Source organism: Clupea harengus, chromosome 12 (assembly GCF_900700415.2).
Source record: "Clupea harengus chromosome 12, Ch_v2.0.2, whole genome shotgun sequence".
In the NCBI taxonomy this organism is placed as follows: Eukaryota; Metazoa; Chordata; class Actinopteri; order Clupeiformes; family Clupeidae; genus Clupea; species Clupea harengus.
Genome location: NC_045163.1, coordinates 8763487 through 8785532, shown reverse-complemented (window position 1 = coordinate 8785532; position 22046 = coordinate 8763487). Strand labels below are relative to the sequence as shown.

Sequence of the window (22046 nt, the reverse complement as noted above, 5' to 3'; positions counted from 1 at the left end):
AGCATGAGAGTAAGAGAGGAATGCAAACAAAATGCTACAGTGTAAAAAAGGGGGAATAGAGTAAAAAGACATAGAAAGGGGGACAGACAAGATGTATAAAAAGAGAGGAGAGGAGATGAGAGAAATAAGAAATGGAAATGAGAAACCAAGAGAAAGAGACAGAGATAGTGACACTGAAGCGATGAAGGACTGAGGCACTGAAGCTCTCTCTCTCCACTGAAGCACTGAAGCTCTCTCTCTCTACTGAAGCTCTCTCTCTCAACTGAAACTCTCTCTCTCTCTCTCTCTACTGAGCCACTGAAGCTCTCTCTCTCTACTGAAGCTCTCTCTCTCTACTGAAGCTCTCTCTCTCCACTGAAGCTCTCTCTCTCTCCACTGAGGCACTGAAACTCTCTCCCCACTGAAGCTCTCTCTCTCCACTGAAGCTCTCTCTCTCTCCACTGAGGCACTGAAGCTCTCTCTCCACTGAAGCTCTCTCTCTCTCTCCACTGTATCTCTCTCTCTCCACTGAGCCACTGAAGCTCTCTATTTCCACTGAATCTCTCTCTCTCTACTGAATCTCTCTCTCTCCACTGAGCCACTGAAGCTCTCTATTTCCACTGAAGCTCTCCCTCTCCCTCTCTCTCTCTCTCTCCACTGAAACACTGACGCTCTCTCAGTCATACAGTCAGACCTGACTCCTACCAGTTTTAATGCAAGGGTTGTCCAGGCAACACTGCAATTATTCTAATGACCATAAGGAAGCTTGAAGTGCTAGAGGAGCAACCCCACTGAGACCAACAGAGTGTGTGTGTGTGTCTGCGCTACATGCACAGGCAGTGGGAGAATCCTGTGTGTGTGTGTGTGTGTGTGTGTGTGTGTGTGTGTGTCTGAGCGAGTGTGTTTATGTGGATACAGGCAGTGGGAAAGCCATAGAGATGGCACTAGAGAACTCAGGCGAACTCTGTTGCACTATTCTTTGGCAAGCGATCTGGATATATACTTTTGACTTATTTGGTGTTGCTTATTTGGCTGTGCATTCCATCCTTACAGGTATAGAGTAAGCCCAACTTTCATGAACTTCTGAAGCATTTAAATGTGTAAATAAATGCAAATGAATTGAATATAAAGTAGTGCTTCTGGGCAAGATGGTTAATAATGCTGAACACCCCGACTGTGAGCCGAAAGCACTGCTTAATCCTCAGAGGGTTAATAAGCACAACAGAGGTTTAAACCCCTCCTCTGACTTAACCAAGCATGAACTCAGACTGAACCAGCGCTCTCCATACTAATGGCTTTCATTTCATTCGTTCTCATTCACACAGTTATTCATTTTCCTATGTGTGACTACCAGCATTGTGATTAAGGAATAAATCCTGAGTGCTTATTACGTTTTGCCGATGAATGACCCTCCTGCAGCACCAGAACCACACTGACCGGAGATGACTGTGAACATGAAAGTCAACCCAGAGTTTTACTCTAAGAAACATCTGAGCAGCACTCGCCTTACGGTGACCTGAAGATGACCTCGCCAGTCATGGCTTTGCACTACTCTAAACTGAACAAGACTCGGAAAGGGCTTTTGAGGTTGACCATGTCTCTCCAGTTCAACAAGGAACATTTTCAGTGTTTCATTTGGCTTTTCAATGTTTCATTTGGCTTTTTTTACTTGACTGTTTAAAAGTATAGCATAATGTAGTGTAGTGTAGTGTAGTAAAGTATAGTATAACATTCAGTGTAGTAAATCTGCACCCCCAAACGCCTCTGTCATCCAGACTGTCTCTTATCTAAATCTCATCTTATCTTATCCACAGGAGAAGAGACTCATATCTGCCCCCCTGTCATCTATTTGAACCAAAACATGTGTGTGAAATGCACATTGAAATGAATCAATGTCTCTCCAGTTCCACGGCGAACATGTCAGTGTTTGATTCGGTGACTCTGACCTTCAACCCTTCTCAATAAATCAAAAGAAGTAAATCTGCCCTTCCACACACCTCCCTTATCCAGGATGTGCTTGTGGTTGTCGTCCGTCTTACTAAGGCTGTCGGAGTGCGCGTGCAATCCGAGGCCTCCTCCTCCTCCTCCGCTTCCGTAGCCCTCCTCAGCCTTGAAGTCGTCCAGCGGCCCTACGCCGTGGAGCTGGTTGTGCGTGGGGGCCTGCACGGCGTGCTCGTCCTCGTCGCAGTCGTAGTCGTCCAGGATGGGCGTCTCGCGGATGGGCATGCCGATGACCGAGCCGTGCTGGTGCAGCTGGCGGGAGCCGCGGAAGGAGTCGCGGCCCTGCGGCCCCAGGAGCACCGAGGGGATGTAGTGGATCTCGTGCGTGGCCTCGGTGCTGGCGCTCTTCTGGGGCACCCGGCGACGCTTGCACCAGCGGTGGCGCGTGTACAGCACCAGCGTGAACAGCAGGATGAGCAGAAGCAGCGCTATCAGGCCTCCCTGAGAGAGAGGAGGAAGAGAGAGAGAGGAAAAGAATGAGTGAGTTTTTGTCATTGTTTCTATGTGCTGTGGAAACACTGTATCTAAAACGGTCAAAGCAAGAGCGAGCGAGTGAGTGTGAGAGAGAGACAGGGAACAAAAAAAATTGGAGAAAAAGAAAGAGAGTGTGAGAGAAAGGTGGAGAGAGGAACAAAGGGTGGAGGTAGAGAGAGAAAGCAGAAGAAGCGGAAGGAGAGAGGGAGAGATGAAAGAGAAAAAGAAGTTCAAGAGGAAGAGAGAGAGAGAGAGAGGTGTGTGTGTGTGTGGGGGGGGGGGGGGGGGCAAGAGCGAGAGTGTTGACTGTGAGCATAACACATAACATTTCTGCATACACACACACACTCTCATAGAATACACACACCCCGAGGTTAGCACAGCCTCAGGACTTAAGCATACCAATGAGCCAAGGGTGTTACTGCAACATACACACTTTTTAACAGTGTGCCCTTCCACAAAGAATTCACACACACACACACACACACACACACGCTGAGCCGAAGATATCCTTTACCCATTGTTTGTTCCATTTCATAGCAAAGCAGTCACATCAAAGAGACACACACACACACAACTCCCTGAGTGAGTAACTCTTAAATGCATGACTGCAGACAAGGCTTTATCACAGAGAGAGAGGGGTGGTGGTGGTGGGGGGGGGGCTATGTTGCACTCTGAGTGCAGTGTCCATGACATCCAGAAATATCTGAAGAACAATCAACAACGACATGCCCGACAGCCACAGATAAAACAACACCCAAGTGGGTCACTGGCTGATGAGCGCACATTAAACATAGGGTGACACCACGGAGGGGAAGGTGAGAAAGGGAGACAAGGAGACAAAGCCAAAGAAAGAGAGAGAGAGAGAGAGAGAGAGAGAGGGAGGGAGAGAGAGAGAGAGAGAGAGAGAGGGAGAGAGAGTTACGACTCCATTCCCAGCATGCAATGCGGCCCGCGTATGATACATAAAGACAAGATGGGGTTATTCATCACGGAGTTTAAAATTCCATCTTCATGAGGAAAAACAAACCTCTTCAAATTCCGACTCACGCACTGCGGGGCGTCTATAAATCACCACGGCTAGATGGGCACTCGAGACGTGGGAGTCAGAGGCGCGGACAAACGAGTTCATTAATCTCAAATAGGGGAGGCAGCGGCTGAAAATAAACTCCCTTCCAACTCCGCATCAACAAGACAAAGGAGCGCAGGCCCAACCCTGACAACGCTAACACGCGTCGGCCAAGTCAAAATATACGGCAATAAGAGTCACGGCATGCAATTCACAACCCTTATAGGACCATCTGCTGCCTCAGAGGGGGGTGTGTGTCTCCGCTTACACTCCTGAGAAAAAAGTTAGGTGATGAATTTGTTTTGAGTACCCAGCCATGAATTGGAAATGCCATCTATATATTTGTTTTTTTTCTTCAAATGAAGTGTCAGGTGCAGAGCTCTGGTATGTTTTATAGACGAGCCCCCCCTCCCACCCCCCCAAATGTGGAGGTCCTGTTTTGTTTTTTGCTTGACTTTAAAAGATTCTGCTGTACTTTCAGGTGGCACTGCGTTTTTACTACAAATGCAAAGAAAGACAGGCTTCCATAAACAGTTTTTTTTTTTTTTTACTTGCAGCTTTTCTCAAAACAGCACAACTTCATACAATCCGTCTGGACTTTCAGCCAACAGTAATTAACTCAAACCAGGATAGACACACATAGAAGAAAAAAAAAAAAAAAAAAAAAAAAAAAAAAGACTTTAAAACCTGCTCGGCCAGAAAAGACAGCGACTAGCAATTAGCACATCCCGCCGTATTTTCTTCATGTCTCAAGGACATAATTACGGATAAATAAATAAATAGATTAGCCATGCCAGTCATCTTGCACCATCTGGCTGTCCAGCAATAGCTTTTGAAATATTGCGAATGGGCTGAAAGTGAGAGAATTCACAGTAACTGAACGTCCTTTCCTAATGACTGAGAGCGTCATCTTCACCACACAAGCTGTGGCTAAGCGCCTGCCTGCGTTAGTGAGCGTGAACCACCCCATCAGATTAACACAAAGTGGGGACAGGTTACAATGCTGCAAACCCATTGAAACAACCGTTTGTTTCACTGACCTTTCGAACAAACTTTAATATGCTTTTTTGTCTGAGGCAAAAGGTGGGTTTAACTACCATATTTTCCCCATAGTACCCTTTCTGAATGACAAAAGGGGTGTCAGGGTTTTCATGAATTTCGCATGAAATTTAATGTATTGTTTAATTTGATGGATTACTGTAAAGCCTGGTTGTTTATTTAGTGTTGTGTAGTGTCTACATCTCACCCTTATAGCTCATGTTGTGCAACACAAATTAATTAATTAATGTATCCATTCATCCATATATTCTTTCATGCATTCATTAATTAATCCATTCATCCATTCATTCGTTCATTTATCCATTCATCCATTCATTCGTTCATTTATCCATTCATCCATTCATTCGTTTGTTTGTTCTCTTGCCAAACTAAGCACAGCAACTAGTGTTTTGCCATGGCTTTCTTAGTCATCCATAGTGATCGATCAGTTGCACTGATCCAACTGCATATATCGTAAGTCGTGCCTTTGGGATAAACTGTGGGATAAAAACAACAAAACTGCGTCTAACCCATGCCGCACCTGTTCGCTCCTGCCTCCGCCATCTGGGCACACGGCGGAGACACTTGTGCTTGGCAGCCACTCAGAGAAAGCAAAGGCCCCCGCACATTAATCTTTGACAAACTCACAGAATGAGCACCCCTTCTAACACACACACACACACACACACACACACACACACACACACACACACACACACACACACACACACCCTCTTCCACAAACACAAACAAACTGCACTGTATCTCAATCTGTCTCTTTTTCTTTCTCACACACACACCTACACAAACACATACACACAAGCACAAGCATACACAAACACATACACACACAGCCATGCATCTGCACACACACACTCATTCACACCATCACTCACACACACCTACACAATCTGCACCTGTTAAGACACAGGCATCTAACAGCTGTTGGGGTGCTTCTGCCCAGGAGGTCCAGGTGAGGAGAGCGGGGGATCTTTTAGAAGCCTGCAGGCAGTAATGCTAACTGATGTTTTAGGGCAGCTTTATCAAAGGGAGAGGTGGGGGATGAGAACAAGAGGAAGAGTTTGAGAGAGAGACAGAGAGAGACAGAGAGAGAGACAGGGAGAGAGAGAGAGAGAGACTAAAAAGAAAAAGAGTCAGAGCTTCTTCACCAGCTGTCCAAATTACCAAAATATTCCATCCAACTTCTCCTCAAAAATTGCAGCTATATTTCCAATATTCTATGAAATTGAAGACACGAGGAGATGTATTAGGAGAAGAGGAAGACTGTGGTGCAGTACTAGTTGCTTATTACATAGATAATGGAGATGAAAAAAGGAGTGATCACACAGTGACACGTCTATAATATACATTTCATACATACATATATTTACACACACACATTGCAACAACCCACACCCTCACTCACACACACACACACACACACACACACACACACACACACACACACAGACCACCATGGTTGTACAGAAATATAACATCTCACATGCAGCCCCATGTGTTAGTGTTCTTATGGAGTATAACTTTTTAAGAGTTACTCACTTTTTATTCTACTGTTTCTGTAAATGCTTTAGCAATACAGTGTATCATTTGTCATGCCAATAAAGCACATTTGAATTTAATTTAAGAGAGAGAGGGAGGGAGGGAAAAAGAGAGAGTAAAAGAAAAGAAGTGGAAACAAGCTTCCTTGCTGCCAGGACTGCGTCCCATGTCTGAGGACACTGTTTTGGGTCTTGTCTTGTGCTTCACACAACACAGGATAGATGCAGAAAAAGAGATTGAACGAGTAAAGGAGAGAAAAAGTGAGTGATGCCGCCATTTCCTCTCCCCTCAGCTGGCTGTCTCTGTGTGAGGTGGAGGTGCCATGTGTCAGGACAGCTGCCAGGCTCCTGCTCTGGCCAATGGCACCCCACCCAACCCACCCCACCCCTCCCCTCATCATGCTTTCCGTCCACTCCGTCCCACTACACCCAGCTATGCCACACTCCACCCTGTCCCACTACACCCAGCTATGCCACACTGCACCCTGTCACTACACCCAGCTATGCCACGCTCCACCCTGTCCCACTACACCCAGCTATGCCACACTCCACCCTGTCCCACTACACCCAGCTATGCCACACTGCACCCTGTCACTACACCCAGCTATGCCACACTCCACCCTGTCCCACTACACCCAGCTATGCCACACTGCACCCTGTCCCACTACACCCAGCTATGCCACGCTCCACCCTGTCACTACACCCAGCTATGCCACGCTCCACCCTGTCACTACACCCAGCTATGCCACACTCCGTCCTGTCCCACCCAGGGTTTTTGCAGACTTCCTCTGTGTCCAATGGTATTGCGCTACATCCTACCCCACCCTATACAACCCACCACCTTGTCCCTTGTTGTGCTCCCTCTCCATCCAAAGCCACTGAGCTTCGTCCAACATCGCCCAATGCCATCTGACACTCTGTCATGCCATGCCAAGCTGCCACCGCACCCATCCAATGGCACTGAGCACCATCCTACCCCCCACCACTCAAAACATCTTGCCATGCTTCCCCTCCATCCAATGCCACTGAGGTACACCTTACCCAATACCTCGCCATACTTACATGAGAGGCACAACGCATGTATAGCATTGCATGCATTCTCAAATGGGATTGGTCCAAAGGAGTTGATTATGTGTCTATAAACAAATGGATGTGTGAAGTCAACTGTAAGGACTAAACGAATGATGCTCATATCAAGCTCCTGGTCCCATGAGTAATCGAATAAACATCAAAGAAATCAGTGATCAATCCTTCCTATGTGCATTTATTTTGGAGAATTGAAAATGTTATAGAGGATCAAGCGATCTGTTGAACTGGCACTGACCATTGATTCCGCTATAGGGCATTTTGTTATTTTAGCATCCTGTCAAACTCAGTTTAGAGCCTTGTATATGTAGCAGCTGATCATGTAGAAATGTGTAGGATCGTCTTTATATTTTTCTACCTCCACTGACTTCCTGTCAAGGGCAGTCATAAATCTTCCTCGAAACGGTCTTAACCTCCAGTCCCTGAACTGCATTGCCTTGAATGTTATGACTGTTAACTGTGTCCTTGGAGAATTCACTGTCTCTCACAAAACCCTGTGTGGGTTGTGTCTTGTGCTTGTGTGTTACACTATTTGGGCATAGAGAGCTTGGCACTCGCACAGAGTATATGTGTGTGGGGTGTGATGTGTTGTGTTGTGTGTCTGTGTCTGTGTCTGTGTGTGTTGTGTGTATGCATGTGTGTGTACACGTGAGAGTGTGTGTGTGTGTGTGTGTATGTATGTATGTGTACGTGTGAGATTGTGAGTGTGAGTGTGTGTGTGTGTGTGTGTGTGTGTGTGTGTGTGTGTGTGTGTGTGTGTGTATGTGTGTATGCACACCATCCCCATCACTGCCAAACCATGCATGTGATGCAAAAGACCAGGGTAGAGAGTAGATGGGAGATTGGCCAGCCAAGCCTCAGCCACCTCAGTGACTCCCAGTTCAATCACCTGACTCCCTTTACAGCCCCAGTCCAAAATGGAACGGGAATAGGAGCCACCTGGATCGCCTTCACTTAACCTTAAAGGTGAGTTAACGCAACGCAGAGTCTGTCCCCAACACCCCCCCCAACGCCTCCTTGGCGCACAGAGGGCAGGTGTCAGCTCTGACAGAGTCTCACTGCCCGCTCCATTATCACTGGTCTTCTCCCCCCGGCCTGGGAGACCGTCTAAGGGAGATTTGCTCAGAGACTTGGCTGTGGCTTCCCAGGGACTGGTCAGAGGAGCAGAGGGGAATTAGAGCTGAGGAACTGGCCATCGAAGCCGTCCTCTCTCTCTCTTTCTTTCTACACTCTGTTCCTACCCCTCTCTCATTCTCTCTTTGCTCTCTCTTCCTAAGCCCATTCTCTCTCATTCTCCCTCTCTTTCATTTTCCCTTTGCTCTCCCTTTTTAAGCCCATTCTCTCTCATTCTCCCTCTTTCTCATTCTCTCTTTGTGCCCTCTCTTCCTAAGCCCATTCTCTCTCATTCTCTCTCATTCTCCCTCTTTCTCATTCTGTCTATGTCTCCTCTCTTCCTAAGCCCATTCTCTCATTCTCCCTCTTTCTCATTCTCTCTTTACTCTCTCTTCCTAAGCTTGTTTCTCTGTCTCTCGCTTTGTACCTGTCTGTCTGTCTGTCTCCCTCCCTCCCTCCCTCCCTCCATCTCTCCCTCTCCCCCCGCCTCCTTCCTTACCCCTTGTTTCTGTGTGTGAGTGGTCCATCTGTCTGCCGGTGCAGCTCCGCTCAGGCCCCTCCTCATGCGGACGCACTTACTCAGTGTGAGTGTCAGGCGGGAGACGCAGGTGAATTATCGGCAAACGCAGAGCATCTCCGCCTCTGCAGCAGAGGAAGCCCACCCCAACACAGCCGTCTCGGAGCCAGGCGGCAGCGGACTCCGGGGCGATTCTGGCCCGGTGCTGGCCCAGATCCGCGTCAGAGCTGTTCCATAGTTAGAGCTCCATTATCTCCCCAAACCAATATGACCAAAGGAAGAGTGGGAGAGAGACGGGCTGTGCCGAGCCATACAGACCATCTACAATGCAAGTTTGGGTTTTTCCTTTATTGTTCTCTTCCAGGCTTTGCCTCCTTTCTTCCTTTCAAATGTCCTGATATTCTTTTTTTCCCTCCCTTCATCCTTTGCTCCTTTCTTTCCTTCCTTACTTCCTTCCCTCTATCCATCCCTACTTCCTCCCCATTTTCTTTCTTTGATCCTCTTCATGTTTCTGCCTTTTTTTCCCTTTCCTTTGGGTCGGGACTGATCCGGTGCCATATGTCAGTCTGTGGGTAGCGTGAGGGCTCTGGCGGGTGAGATGTGTGTGTGTGTGTGTATGTGTGTGTGTGTGTGAGTCAGAGCATAAGCGCTTCACACCACAGCTGATGACTCAGCCGCCTCAGCGTCTGTTAGCCACTTCAACCATCGCCGGAAAAAAAAAAAAAAACACACTGCCAAAAGTGTTTATGATCACTTTTCCTCTATGCCAAGGGTTTAACGATTCTCCAGTAGGCCACGGCCAAATGGCAGTGTCTAACTGATCAAACCGTATCAGATTATCCAAAACGCTAAATTATCACTTGTAATTATGAGACAGTAAACTGAGTTGGAGAGAACAACAGATAACAAACAACCCCAATCAATTTCAAAGTGAAATACAAACAAACGCAAACCTGACGCTAACACTAGCAAAAATATGGGAAAACAGGTGAGTCATTCTGTTTCAATGGGCAAGCAAACCAAACCACACTAACTTCCTACCCATTTAATGTCTTGGGTAATGTGATGGTAATCAAAACTCACATATCACTACGAACCAATCGCATCTCGATTGGTCATGCCTCTCTGGAGCTAAAGCAGAGTGTATTCAACAGTCATTCATGGTAGAAAAGAAAACATGAAATGTTCAGATAATGGCTTCAATTTGGAAACACTTCTTTTCCTTCTCCATTGTATTCAAGCTGGGTGTTGGGTATGTGTGTGTGCGTGTGTGTGTGTGCGTGCGTTTGTGTGCGCGCGTTTGTGTGCGTGTATGTCTTTAATGATGTCCCATGATGCTCTCTGTTTGCATGGTAACCAAATATAATTGCCTGATAATCACGCATCACTGCATGCTCATTATGCTGGCAAATTGGCACTGGTGGGTAAAACCACGTAGCTCGTTCCTCAAACCTTATGTCACATTTTCAAATTGATGATGTCTGAAAGTTGGGGCCTTGAAAGAAAAAAAAAATGGCTCTGATATTTAGAAATGCTCTATAATTGCAAGACCTTTGTGCTGATCTATCAGGCCGTAGCATAGGGACCCAGCACCAGGTCCCAGTGGTAGCCAGTGGGCCCAAGCCACTGTCCTGATTAAGGACAATCAGCTGACAGGCACACAGTCATTACAGACCTCAGAATAGGTTTGGATGCAACCTGATCAGTAACCTTTAAGAAATGCAAATCTTTTATGCAAATCTAACAAAACACACCACACTGTTTGATCATCTTCTACAAACATATACTCAAAGAAACTTTTTGAATGTTCTTTCAAACTGAAATGAAATGTAAAATGTTCAAATAGCAGAAGTGAAATAAATATACAAGCAACCTCAGCTCATGTTATCATAAAAAACATTTTTATAACACTGTTATGTCGTAACCATATGACAGAAAATTGAAGCAAAGTGTTACCAAAAGGTCCTATCTATATTTTCTTTTAATTTTCCATACATTTAAACTAAGTCAAATTTATGCGAAGAGTACATTTCAATCAGAAAGAAAACTATATTACGTATGCATTGTCACCACAGAGGCTACTGAGCCAAGTATAGCTCCTACCGTCTGCTAAATATCTAAAACTATATGACTATAACATATCCACCCAACATTTTTACATCTTTAAAGCTGAAATATGCAATGTGAGGTGCGAGATGCACTTGGCGACAGTGTGACCTCTGAGAATCAGGGCCGGTGACATACATAAAAGGCACTAAGTACTTGAAAGTGGCACTTTCTTGGCAGGTGTGCGGCGTGACTGCGCCAGCTGGGACCTCCAGTCTTGTTATATTCTCTGTCATTTTGGGGGCGAGCAGAAAGCTTCCTTTGTGTGTGCACCTGTCCACGAGAGTCTTACAGAGACATCCTGCCAAAGGAGACCTGTCAGGACGCGCCACGCCTAGAGGGAGATCTCTCGCCTTTCACCCTCCACATGCTATCAGAACAACCATCCAGACACGGCCTCATCCTCTCCCTATTCATCCCACTATCCATCTCTACTGCGCACACTCTCTATCTCTCTCTCGCAATGTCTCTCTCCTTTCTCTCGCTCTCTCTCTATCTCCTCTTTGCTCTCTCTGACTGCCAGTCAGTCTTTCTCTTCTCCCCCCCTTTCCTCTCTCTGCCAGCATTTAAAATTCAGTCAGGTACATCAGTGTTATCTCTGTTTTGTAATTTTTCCGACTGTACATTATAGAAACACTATAGTGTCTTAACAATGCATCAGCTACAGTACTTCTGAAATGTGATGCAGAAAATGTCCATCTCTGCTGAAGGCCAAGCTCAGGGTTGGCTGATGGACAAACTGCCTATGTTTTCCAATAAAACAGGCACTGGATGACTAGTTGTGTTAGCATGTTCTGCACAATCCAGAACCTAAACCATGTAACGTGTGTATACAGCCTTTCATTGTTGCACATTTCAAATAAATACATGAAAGTAACAGGACAGCGATTGACCAAGGGAACCAATAAAACATGGGTCCATCTGGTCAGCAGTGTGTGGAGATCAGCCACGGAGTCAGAATGCTGTAGCTCAATCACTGTCCCCTCTCCTGTCATATGGGGGAGATGGAAGGCATGGTGACATTTCTGGACGTCCTCTAAAGTGTTCATCCAGACACCACATGCCTTCCCAGTGACCATTTGGACATTGTGGAGGTCTCTGGCATGGGTATGAGGATAACCTCAGGGAAAAATGTGCAAAAGCTGTTCAGCATTATGGTGATGATTTTGTGAGGGTCTGATGTCTGTGAGCCACTGGGAAGAGGCTAGAGGACTAGATATTAGGAAAACAGATAAAAAACAGATTGATTGATAGATTGAAATGAGGCCTGCTTTCAAAAGGACACTTTGTGAGTGTTGTATTGCCCATCACAGAGAAATAAATGCTGCTTGATTGCGGTACGTTCACTGTGACCTGCTATTTGCAATAACCACCTGTGCCAAATTTAAGAACTAATGGTACACTTTAATGTTTTTTTTTGTAAATACACCCTTTCCATGGAAATATTAACCATACTTATTAATTGAATAATTACTGAAATTATCAACTCATTAATAAGTCCTTAAAAAGTCCTGAAAAACTTTTTTTTTGAGTGAAACATTAAGCTTAACGTGGGTGTGATCACACAAAAAAATAATATAGAGCAAAATCCAAGTGCAATCCAAACCTGCATATAACTCAATTAGCACCCTGGATGTGACTGCGCTTGGCATGCGAGGTATAGGTGTTGCAGACGGATGTCAGCATGTGTAGTTAGAGTGTGAGGAGCTGGGAATAGGCAGGTAAAAAAAGAAAATTGAACTTCAAAAAAGAAAATTTCGACAGCTGAAAAGTTTGTAAGCAAATGCATGACAAATATTAACCTCTCCATCTTTTTCATACAACCTAAAATACCAGACAACAACCGTTCACAATTCCACTCGTGTTGCATATTTATCATATTTAAGAGTTTTCTACCACATAGCCTCCTGCTGTAAGTGTGAAATGACCTGTGTGCAGAGATCCAGTTTACTTCACATTGCAGTGCCCGCTCATCTAGTGCTTATCTGATGCTCAAACCAACAGCAAACCAATTCAAATCCATTTAGTTCATAGAGAGATAGGGGACGTAGGGGACGTTCTTCTCTGCGCACCGCTGTAATGGCTATATAAATTTCAAATCCAAACCGAGTAAATGAAAACATACTGCCCTGACAACAAACGTAACTAACAGTGAGCCTGTTTAATTCGGTTTCAAACATATGTTCCTTAAAACCACTGACAGAGAAAACAGCAAGGGGGTGTGTGTTTTATGGAATTCCACTGACAGCGATGAGCTGGGACTCGTTGAATCTGAGCCTGCTAAAGGTTTCAGGTTCAAAGGAATGTCAGATCAGGGCCCGTGTTGCATCGCACAGAAGTTCAATAACACACAGGAACAGCAACAGAGACCTCCACAAGTGCACTGTTGAATGAAAGTGCACAAGATTGCTTCAGTTCTCCTACACACACACACACACCCCCTTGATCACATGTGCAGAAAAAAATTACAGCAACACTATGGCTTCCAGTGGTGAAAATTTGACATGGATTCTACTGTAAAATTACTGTATAACTGCTTGGTTTATTGAAGTCTTAACATCTTAAGCACAGCGAACTATGACTGTCCAAGTCATGGCAGAATAATTCCGATCTATTTTTCCAATTTACAATTTATTCAAGATAGATTATTTATTGCGTGTTTGTTCAGCTGCCTAAAATTCTCTGCGTCACCTGCTACTAAAAACAGGAAGTGTGACTCGTGCACTATGCAGGAGGCATGAGGAGCTTTTTTACAGTCGCTCCATGTTCAAAAAGAGCCTAACATTCCAGACCATCCCTCCGGCTGTGGAGGCAGAGCTCCGTGTCCACGGTAACGGCCCGGAGACACGTCATTCCAAGCCCAGCAGGGGAATCTAATGGGCTATAGGAGGGGAGCGCCAAGATGGTAGGACGGGACCCGATGGAGAGGAACACTAATGGACTTTAGTGGTCAGGACAGATATGTCCTCCAATCACCACCAATCACTGATGGACTAATACACAGCTCATTCAAGGACTATATAAACATCTGTCAGTTAAGTTGTGTTTACAACTGGGCCACAAAATTAATGAAACTATATGAATTAGTATTCCACCATAGTACCTTAAACTGCTTAAAGGTGGAGCGCTTGACTATAATCCATTACACTTTTTGTCAAATTCTCCTCACATTCCTGTTGCTGTCTATCCAGTGTGTGAGCTCTGGGAAGGGTGTATTTGATTGGCTACTGAGCTCAAATATCAACAACCTTTTGTCAGGCTAAAGGACTAGCATGGCGTGATAAATCATAAAACATTGATACCTAATGCATATTAACTAAATCTCTGAACTTATCAAAGGTGATAATTTCCCTGCTGCATCAGAGAGAGAAAAATGTGTGGAGCCCTGTTATGCTTTTCACATAAATCCTGTGCATTGATAATTAAACTTGCTAATTGAAACCATGCTCTGGGGATGGCTGATTGCACCAATTTAGGACACTTACCTCTACAAACATTTCAACAGAACACAACAAATAGGGCAGCTTGGCATTCTGTTAAAGGATTCACAATGAGAATATGTGATATGAGAAAACTCAAGTCTGCTACTCCTGAGACAAGGTGAAGAGTGCCAGAATGGGTTAGCCAATTCCAGTGCAAATGTAGGTTAACATTGTCTTTTTTTATATGAAACGAATAAGTTCCATTCTGGAAAATAAGATACTTTCCACTTTAACCTGCCTGACATTTCCATCACTTCACAGCTGGTTGAAGCCAATTGTGATTTCTGTCACATTAAGCAGCCTCAGGCATTGTGTGTTTACCTCCACTGTGTACTTCTTATATACTTCTTATAAACACAACTGATGAACTTGAGCTTAGGGCCAAGGTGTTAACGTGTAATATGTAATAACGTGTACATCCACACTGAGCTCAATTACTAGTCAAGTGCCTGAGGCTGACTCTACATGTGTACATCTTTCACAGTTGGTGTATTAGCTTAGCACGTGCCTTTTATGCCATCTACCCTTTCCCAGCTATTTAAAACCCTGTTCAGTTTTCACTGCCTTTTTTGAGTCACTGGTTTGTTTGTTTTTTGTTTTCAAAACAAAAAGGTCACATGTTTTTCCCCCCACAGCAGTGGCGCAGCAGAGGCGGGTATCTCATCATGCCAAGCCAAGCCCGCAGCTGGACGGTGCAGCTGGTTGAAAAACACATCAGCTGCTGTGCCAGCCAGCGTCAACATACCCTCCCTACCCCCTGCCCAACACATGCCACAAACTGCCAGGCAGTCACATCCCTGTCCACATCTCCTGCCTGAGGTAACAACACAACCACGACAGAGTGAAGTGTGTACAGCTTTTCGGGATAACCCGATGCTAGCCCTGCTAATTCAACAGGCAACTAACACAACCAAGACAGAGTGAAGCGTGTGGTTTAGGTAGACCCAGTGCTAGCCCTGCCAATTCAGACATATGCAAACATGAAAGAGTGAAGTGTGAACAGGTTTTACGCTAACCTAATGCTAGGCTTGCTAATTCAACAGCAAACAAAAAAGGGGGGAAACAAACATATTCAAAACTCTATAAATGTCAAGGTTATATTAGCACATTATTCATACTTAGCAAAGTGTTGAATGTGATTTTATGAAGACACTGTTTAACATTTGCCTTACATAAATAGCTGGAGCTATCAGTGAAAAGAATCTACTACAGTACTGTGTGGCAGGCACTGTACTGGCATTCACTGGTAAGAAGTGTCAACGTTACTGTTCAAAGCCCTCAAGCAAGAATACGTCCCAAAAGCACACTTCACTTTGCAGTAAACTGTCACTTACTCAAATCTGATGGGCCACATAGATCTCAAAAGAAATAAAAAATAAAAAAAGCAAAAGGAAAGAAAAAAGAAAAACACAAAAGCGGCACTAAGCGGGGTATTCTGTCTGCTGTGTTCTCCATGACTGACACTCACTGCCCAGCCCATTAATCTTCCATTTGTGGGAAAGATTGTATACCTGCCCCGGCTACATATCTCTGTCCAGATGATCAATGTGCCATCCCCTCACTTTTGTCACATTTGAATCTGTGGAAGCTGTGGAATCGGATTGCCTGTGTGTGTGTGTGTGTGTGTGTGTGTGTGTGTGTGTGTGTGTGTGTGTGTGTGTGTGTGTGTTAGTGGCTCAGGGCGGTGAATTATGTTGTGGCCAAGGGGAGGAGGAAGAAGTGCTGAGCAGCGCTTTGTTGCAGATTAAAATGTGTCGAACGGCAAAATTTACAATATTAATCAAAGTTGCTACGACTGGGTCCAGGAAAAAGACAGGGGGAGAGAAATCTAATAATGGCGGAGAAGAAAGACGCCGGCTGTACGGCAGTCTCCCGGCTGCTCCGCACGTGCTCAGACTGAGGGAGAAGGGAATGTGTCCCTTCTGTCATTCTGTCATTCTGTCAAGCATCATAATACACTCCCAGAAAGAAGCTGAATCCAGAAGGGCTCTGGTCGTAATCTCAGACTGAGATGCCAAATCAGGCTCAGGTCTAGGCCAAATTGGGGCCAGATTAGGGCAGAACACATCTTCCACATGGAATGATATAGAGATGAATGTTGAGATGAAGAGATGAATGTTCATTATCCACTGTTCAGGCCAGCCATGCTGCAATAAACACTACAAAAAAGGCTCTAGTTAAGTATAGTATATTCATGTAAATCACTCCGGAAAGTCGTATTGGAATAACCTGATATCTTTAGCCTGACCCTATGTATTCACCTTACTCTCACCTGGCTCTGTCTGATTAAAAAGCAGGAGGCCAAATTCAAATCCTGACCCTGATCCTGCCATAGCAGGAGCTGACCGGGCCTTTTCCTCAGCCAGACAGAAAGTGTCCAACACAATTTTGCCATCTAATCAGAAGTCAAACTCAAAGAGCCCCCACGGGTTTATTGGCAAGTGGAATTGCATATTGGGTAGAATTCTGCCTGTGTGAAGTACCATCAAATCTATTGCTTTGGCGCGAGCTGCAATATTCTTCACAGTTAGACCAACCCCCCGCCCCCCAACCCCCCGTCCCCCTCAGAAACCCCCCCACCATTCAATAATCTTTCTCTCCCTTGAGCGCTGGACCTATTTTCATGTTCCCTGAACTCCTGGTCTCTATCGGTAACTGTTTCCTTGGTAACCGATCAGGCGGAGTGGGAGTGCAGGACGGAGGGAGGGAGGCGGGAGAGAGAGAGAGAGAGAGAGAGAGATAGTGGGCAGCCAAGCCGAGCCGAGCAGGTGGAGGAACAGAGAGAGATGCTTGGCAAGACAATGAGACAACTCAGCCACAATTACACCCATTTAAAAAAAAAATAAAATTTTAATGCTAGCACACACCGATTAACCACACAACGCACATGCACACAACACACACATACACACACCCATGTAGAAACACACTCACACACACATGCACATACACAAACAGATAAGTAAAATGCAATGACCACCAAAAAATGTGGACATGGCCAAGTCACAAAAGAAAATGTATATATCTTTATGTCTTGGTATACATATATATTACTATGCAGGTGCACACACCCACGTACACACACACACACATAGACAGACTGAGGCCACAATCTGCATGTACATACAGAGAAAAGAGAAAATATGCAACCCAGACATAAATTACAATTACACACAATCACAAACACACTCTCACACACACACACACACACACACACACACGCTCACACACACACACACACACACACACACACACACACACACACACACAAACCAAACATCATTTGGCCATAACAGTGCAGAACCACCTCTACTTTACTCCCATTTCATGCTTTGTAGTGCTGCAAGCTCTGCACTCTGAGAAGAAGCCTTTTGGCAATCCAGAAGATGGCTTTCTGCCTGGCCAGTCACATGATCCCCACACACACACACACACACACACACACACACACACACACACACACACACACACACACACACACACACACACACACACACACACACACACACACATACATAAACACACACACACAGACTGTGAACTGTGAAGATGCCAGCGAGCACCAGGAGGGACCCAGGAACTACAGTGTGCTTGCTGGCATGTGTTGACAAGGCAGCAGCAGCAATGAGGACGGTGGAGTCCAGTGCTGGAGACACACTTTATTACAACACTCAGCATGTCTGAGTTAAGCTGTTCCAAACATTTCATCAGTTTTTCTTTCAACTAGTAACGAAAGAAGAAGAGGGGGCTTTTCATGAGAAATGTCAAACTGCACACACCCAAACACACAAACAGAAATACACAGCTGCACATGAACACACACACAAACACACACACTCTACTGTAAAAACTGCAATACTGCTAACGGATTTATGATTACCTTTACATTGTCTACAGCCTTCGAGAGTGAATGGTGCTCCTAGTTTGCACATTATGTGGTTTAGAGGAATACAGAATTATGATTCTTTTTATTTTTTATGATCTTGTACAGTATGTTATCCAAGTGCTTTCAAATACACTGAATTTCAGTAGCCTAATCCTCATGCAAGATGTGCTAAACATTAATACACCATCATGCTTAAGTTCCTCCTTCTTTCAAATAAATCTACAGCACAGACTCCCACCACACACACACACACGCACAGTAAGAAACAATCACAGTAGCAAGCAAACACGCACACACACACACACACGAGCGCGCGCACACACACACACACAGCATCTCACACACAGACCCACACAATAAACCCCATTATATTCTGTTGATGTGAGCAGCGGCGAAGGTCTCATATCTAAAACTGTCAAGACTTTGCTGTGAATGAGGTTCTGCATAGGAAATGAGAAATCCTAAGGAACAGACAAGGACTATCAATCAAAGCCAAGCATGGCGAAGCATTACCAAAGCAGCCACGTGTACCAGCAGCTGTGGCGCCCGCAACGCTGGGCCAAGGGAGGAATGCTAAGGCCTCACACTACACACACACACACACACACACACACACACACACACACCTCTCCACAGTGCCACAAGGAAAGGCGAAAAGATGGGACACACACACTCAAAAGCCTTCATGCTGGTCCATACCAAACTGCGGCCCTGCTTTCTCTTTCTCTCTCTCGCTCTCTCTCTCACACACACACACACACACACACACACACACACAACTGGTCCTCCATGCCCCGGGCAAAGAAGAAAAATGAGAGAAGCTGTAGGTCTGTAAGGTGCAGGCCCCTCACAGGTGATGCATGGCCTCGTCTGCCCAGCTCTCTAGCAGGTCCCTTCCCTTTTCTGAATCATGTTCGGCTAAAGGAGGGAAACACATGTACTCCTCTACGGGCGATCTTCTAAATGCTGGGATTTCAGTGCATCATTACTCTGCATGATAAAGCATTTATATTATGAATGAAATCGCTTCAGATTTAATAGCTTTTAACATTTAAAAGCATAAAAATGATTTTCAGTATGCCACATGAAGAAAGCTACCCTTCACAACAGTTAGATCTTAGCATTGGCATTACTGAGTTTTGTATTGACCGCAGGGACAAACTTCATAAGGAGTTGCTATATCCTCTCCTCGGCTAGTATGAGCTGTCCGCATGGTGGCCAATAGGTAGCCCTATTATTTGGGTCTATTCACATACAGCCCAGATAAGGATACGTGTCAAGTGCTTCTGTAAGGTCTAGTACCAATTCACAATGTACAGGGAAATCTAGACAAATGAATACAAATGTTCCCACTGTTATGCAACCTGTGATCAGATATCATCCAGACTGAAGAGCCTATGGGCCCTTCATTTCATTGACAAGCAACGAGCGAAGCACCAAGCAACGAGGAAAGTCCGTCTCGCATGAAAAAAAAAAAGCTATTGCATGGCATTGCGCTGACCCACCCATGTTTGTGCTTAGGATCTTACTCACGGTATTAAAGATACCGAGTTATTAAATTAGCTTTAGTTGCAGCTTTAGTTTAGTCCTGCACGGCTCGTTGCTTGTTGCCAGTTGGCCCATGAATGGCAATGCTGAATAGTTGTATGTGTTTGTGACACTGGCATGCTGCTCATGTAGGAGGTGTAGTGAACTGGCCTTCAGTTACACACATCACACACACACACACACACACACACACACACACACACACACACACACTCACAGTCAAACACACACACTGCTGAAGTGGCAGGTTGCCAATGTCCGCCTCACTACCAGTGTGACATGCCCGGCCTTCACACCACACACACACACACACACACACACACACGCACACGCACACACGCACACACACTCACCTCGACCAGCGGGTGCAGTCCTAGCTACCCTGTGGGAGCTGACAAGCCTCAACCCTGACAAGCAGCTGTCGTCCGGCCTACACCCACACCACTGAATCACTCTGCAGTCGCATCAATTTCTCTTTCATTTTCATCTGTCGCTTTCCCTACCCCACCTCTCTCTCTCTCTATTCCGAGTACATTCTGCATTTTTTTCCTCTCAAGTGGAAGCCGAGTCGCACGAAAAAATGAAGTTTGTTCGCCCGTCTCCGGGGAACTGATACTCCACATCCGTACGGTTTGTATCACTGGACTGTTTAGATTGCGTCAGCATATTGCAAAGCACATAGGAGATTAGCCATAGAGTATGGCTTTCGGCAGCTGTGATGAGAGAGAGAAAATTGACTCTTTTCTCTCGTTCTAGAAAGATCCCAGAGGCAAGGTAAACTCTACCTGCCTGCTGGATGCCAGAATCCGAGATCACTCCTGGTTTAGGAGAAAGAAGAGTCGCTTCTTTGCGAGTGCTAGACTTACACCACATTCTAATGGTCTCATCACACTAGTATCAAACTAGCTCAAACATGGAGAAATGCTGCCAATACACATCACCATCTCCCAGCGAGATCTGCTCAGGGTCAACATATTCCATTCCGATGAAAGCATAAAGAGAATAAGTAATGAAGTAACGGATCATCTGGGAGTTAATTATTATCTTATTTACATACATGTTCAACGGTTAGCTTTTAAATATATTATCCAAAAAAATATGAATGATCCATTTGAGGTGGGATGTTTGAATTGTATAACTCATAGACAGACTCACAGGTCATAGAGAGCAAAACCTATTTTCAAACATTGCAGAATGAGAGAAATTGTTCATTAATCTCCATGGCTGTACATCTAGTGTCCTAAAATGACCCCAGACAATGAAACTTTTATTTTATCACTCCGTGTACCCGCTTTAGAAAAAGTAATGCCTATTCTGTTTGGATCAATATTACCCAAAGTAACTGCTGATGTAGAACAACCTATATGAGCTGCTGTGTTCCACTCAGTGTGCTACAAACTAGTCAGCCCTTTCCCTCACACTCATAATTACCTGCTAGAATATCCATTTCAAGGAAGCTAATTTAGCATGGTAGCTAAAAAAATGTATGCATTGTATTCAATGCATTGAAAGATTTCACCTTTATTTTTCCTACTCTAACCAATTTTAAATATTGAAAAAATATAATTGGTTCATTGAAAAGGTGATATATATATTGGATTCATTACAATATTTAATGTCATAAACATCATCATCTACAGTACACTGTCTAAAAACAACATTAGTTTTCACACATTTGCAATGCATGAGGCCTTCTGGGGTTGTTAGAGAGAGACAAAAGCAGCTGACTTTGTAAATCACCTATTGTTTACATTCTAGACAAGCAATTGTAACACTGTGCCAAACTCTAAAGCTATGCTTAAGTATTTAGGTGAGCTATAAGATAAACTGAACCCCGGGTCATAATGACCCAAAGAAAATAGGTGTTATTTTTTTCATAACACAATAGAACAACTATAGGAACCAGACTCAAAGCCCAGAGCAGCTTCGAGGAAGTAGGGAAAACATAGTTACTGAAAAGAGTCCCTCTCCAGTGAGAATGTAACACGGTCAACCAACCTCCAGCGTGCTAGAGTGTGCTATTAATATTTCAGCTCCATGATGATTAGGTGTAAATCCTTTAAAATATTAATTTGCCCCTCAGATATTTCCCATATATAAGTACTTTGTTTTAGATAGTCACACAAGCTGTGGCAGTGCGAGCAGGCGCGGAGGAAAACAGTGTATTGTGCATTAAACTAAGTCAATT

General features: G+C 44.8%; 1 protein-coding gene across 1 annotated transcript in view; it reads right to left on the bottom strand.

The window, feature by feature from the left end:
• The window catches only part of LOC105906201 (astrotactin-2), a 381484-nt gene that overhangs the window by 285531 nt on the left and 73907 nt on the right, over window positions 1–22046 (bottom strand). Inside the window, exon 3 of the mRNA XM_012834351.3 lies at window positions 1977–2421. Coding sequence (XP_012689805.2) covers window positions 1977–2421 — 445 coding nt within the window. The remainder of the gene's footprint in view (window positions 1–1976; window positions 2422–22046) is intronic.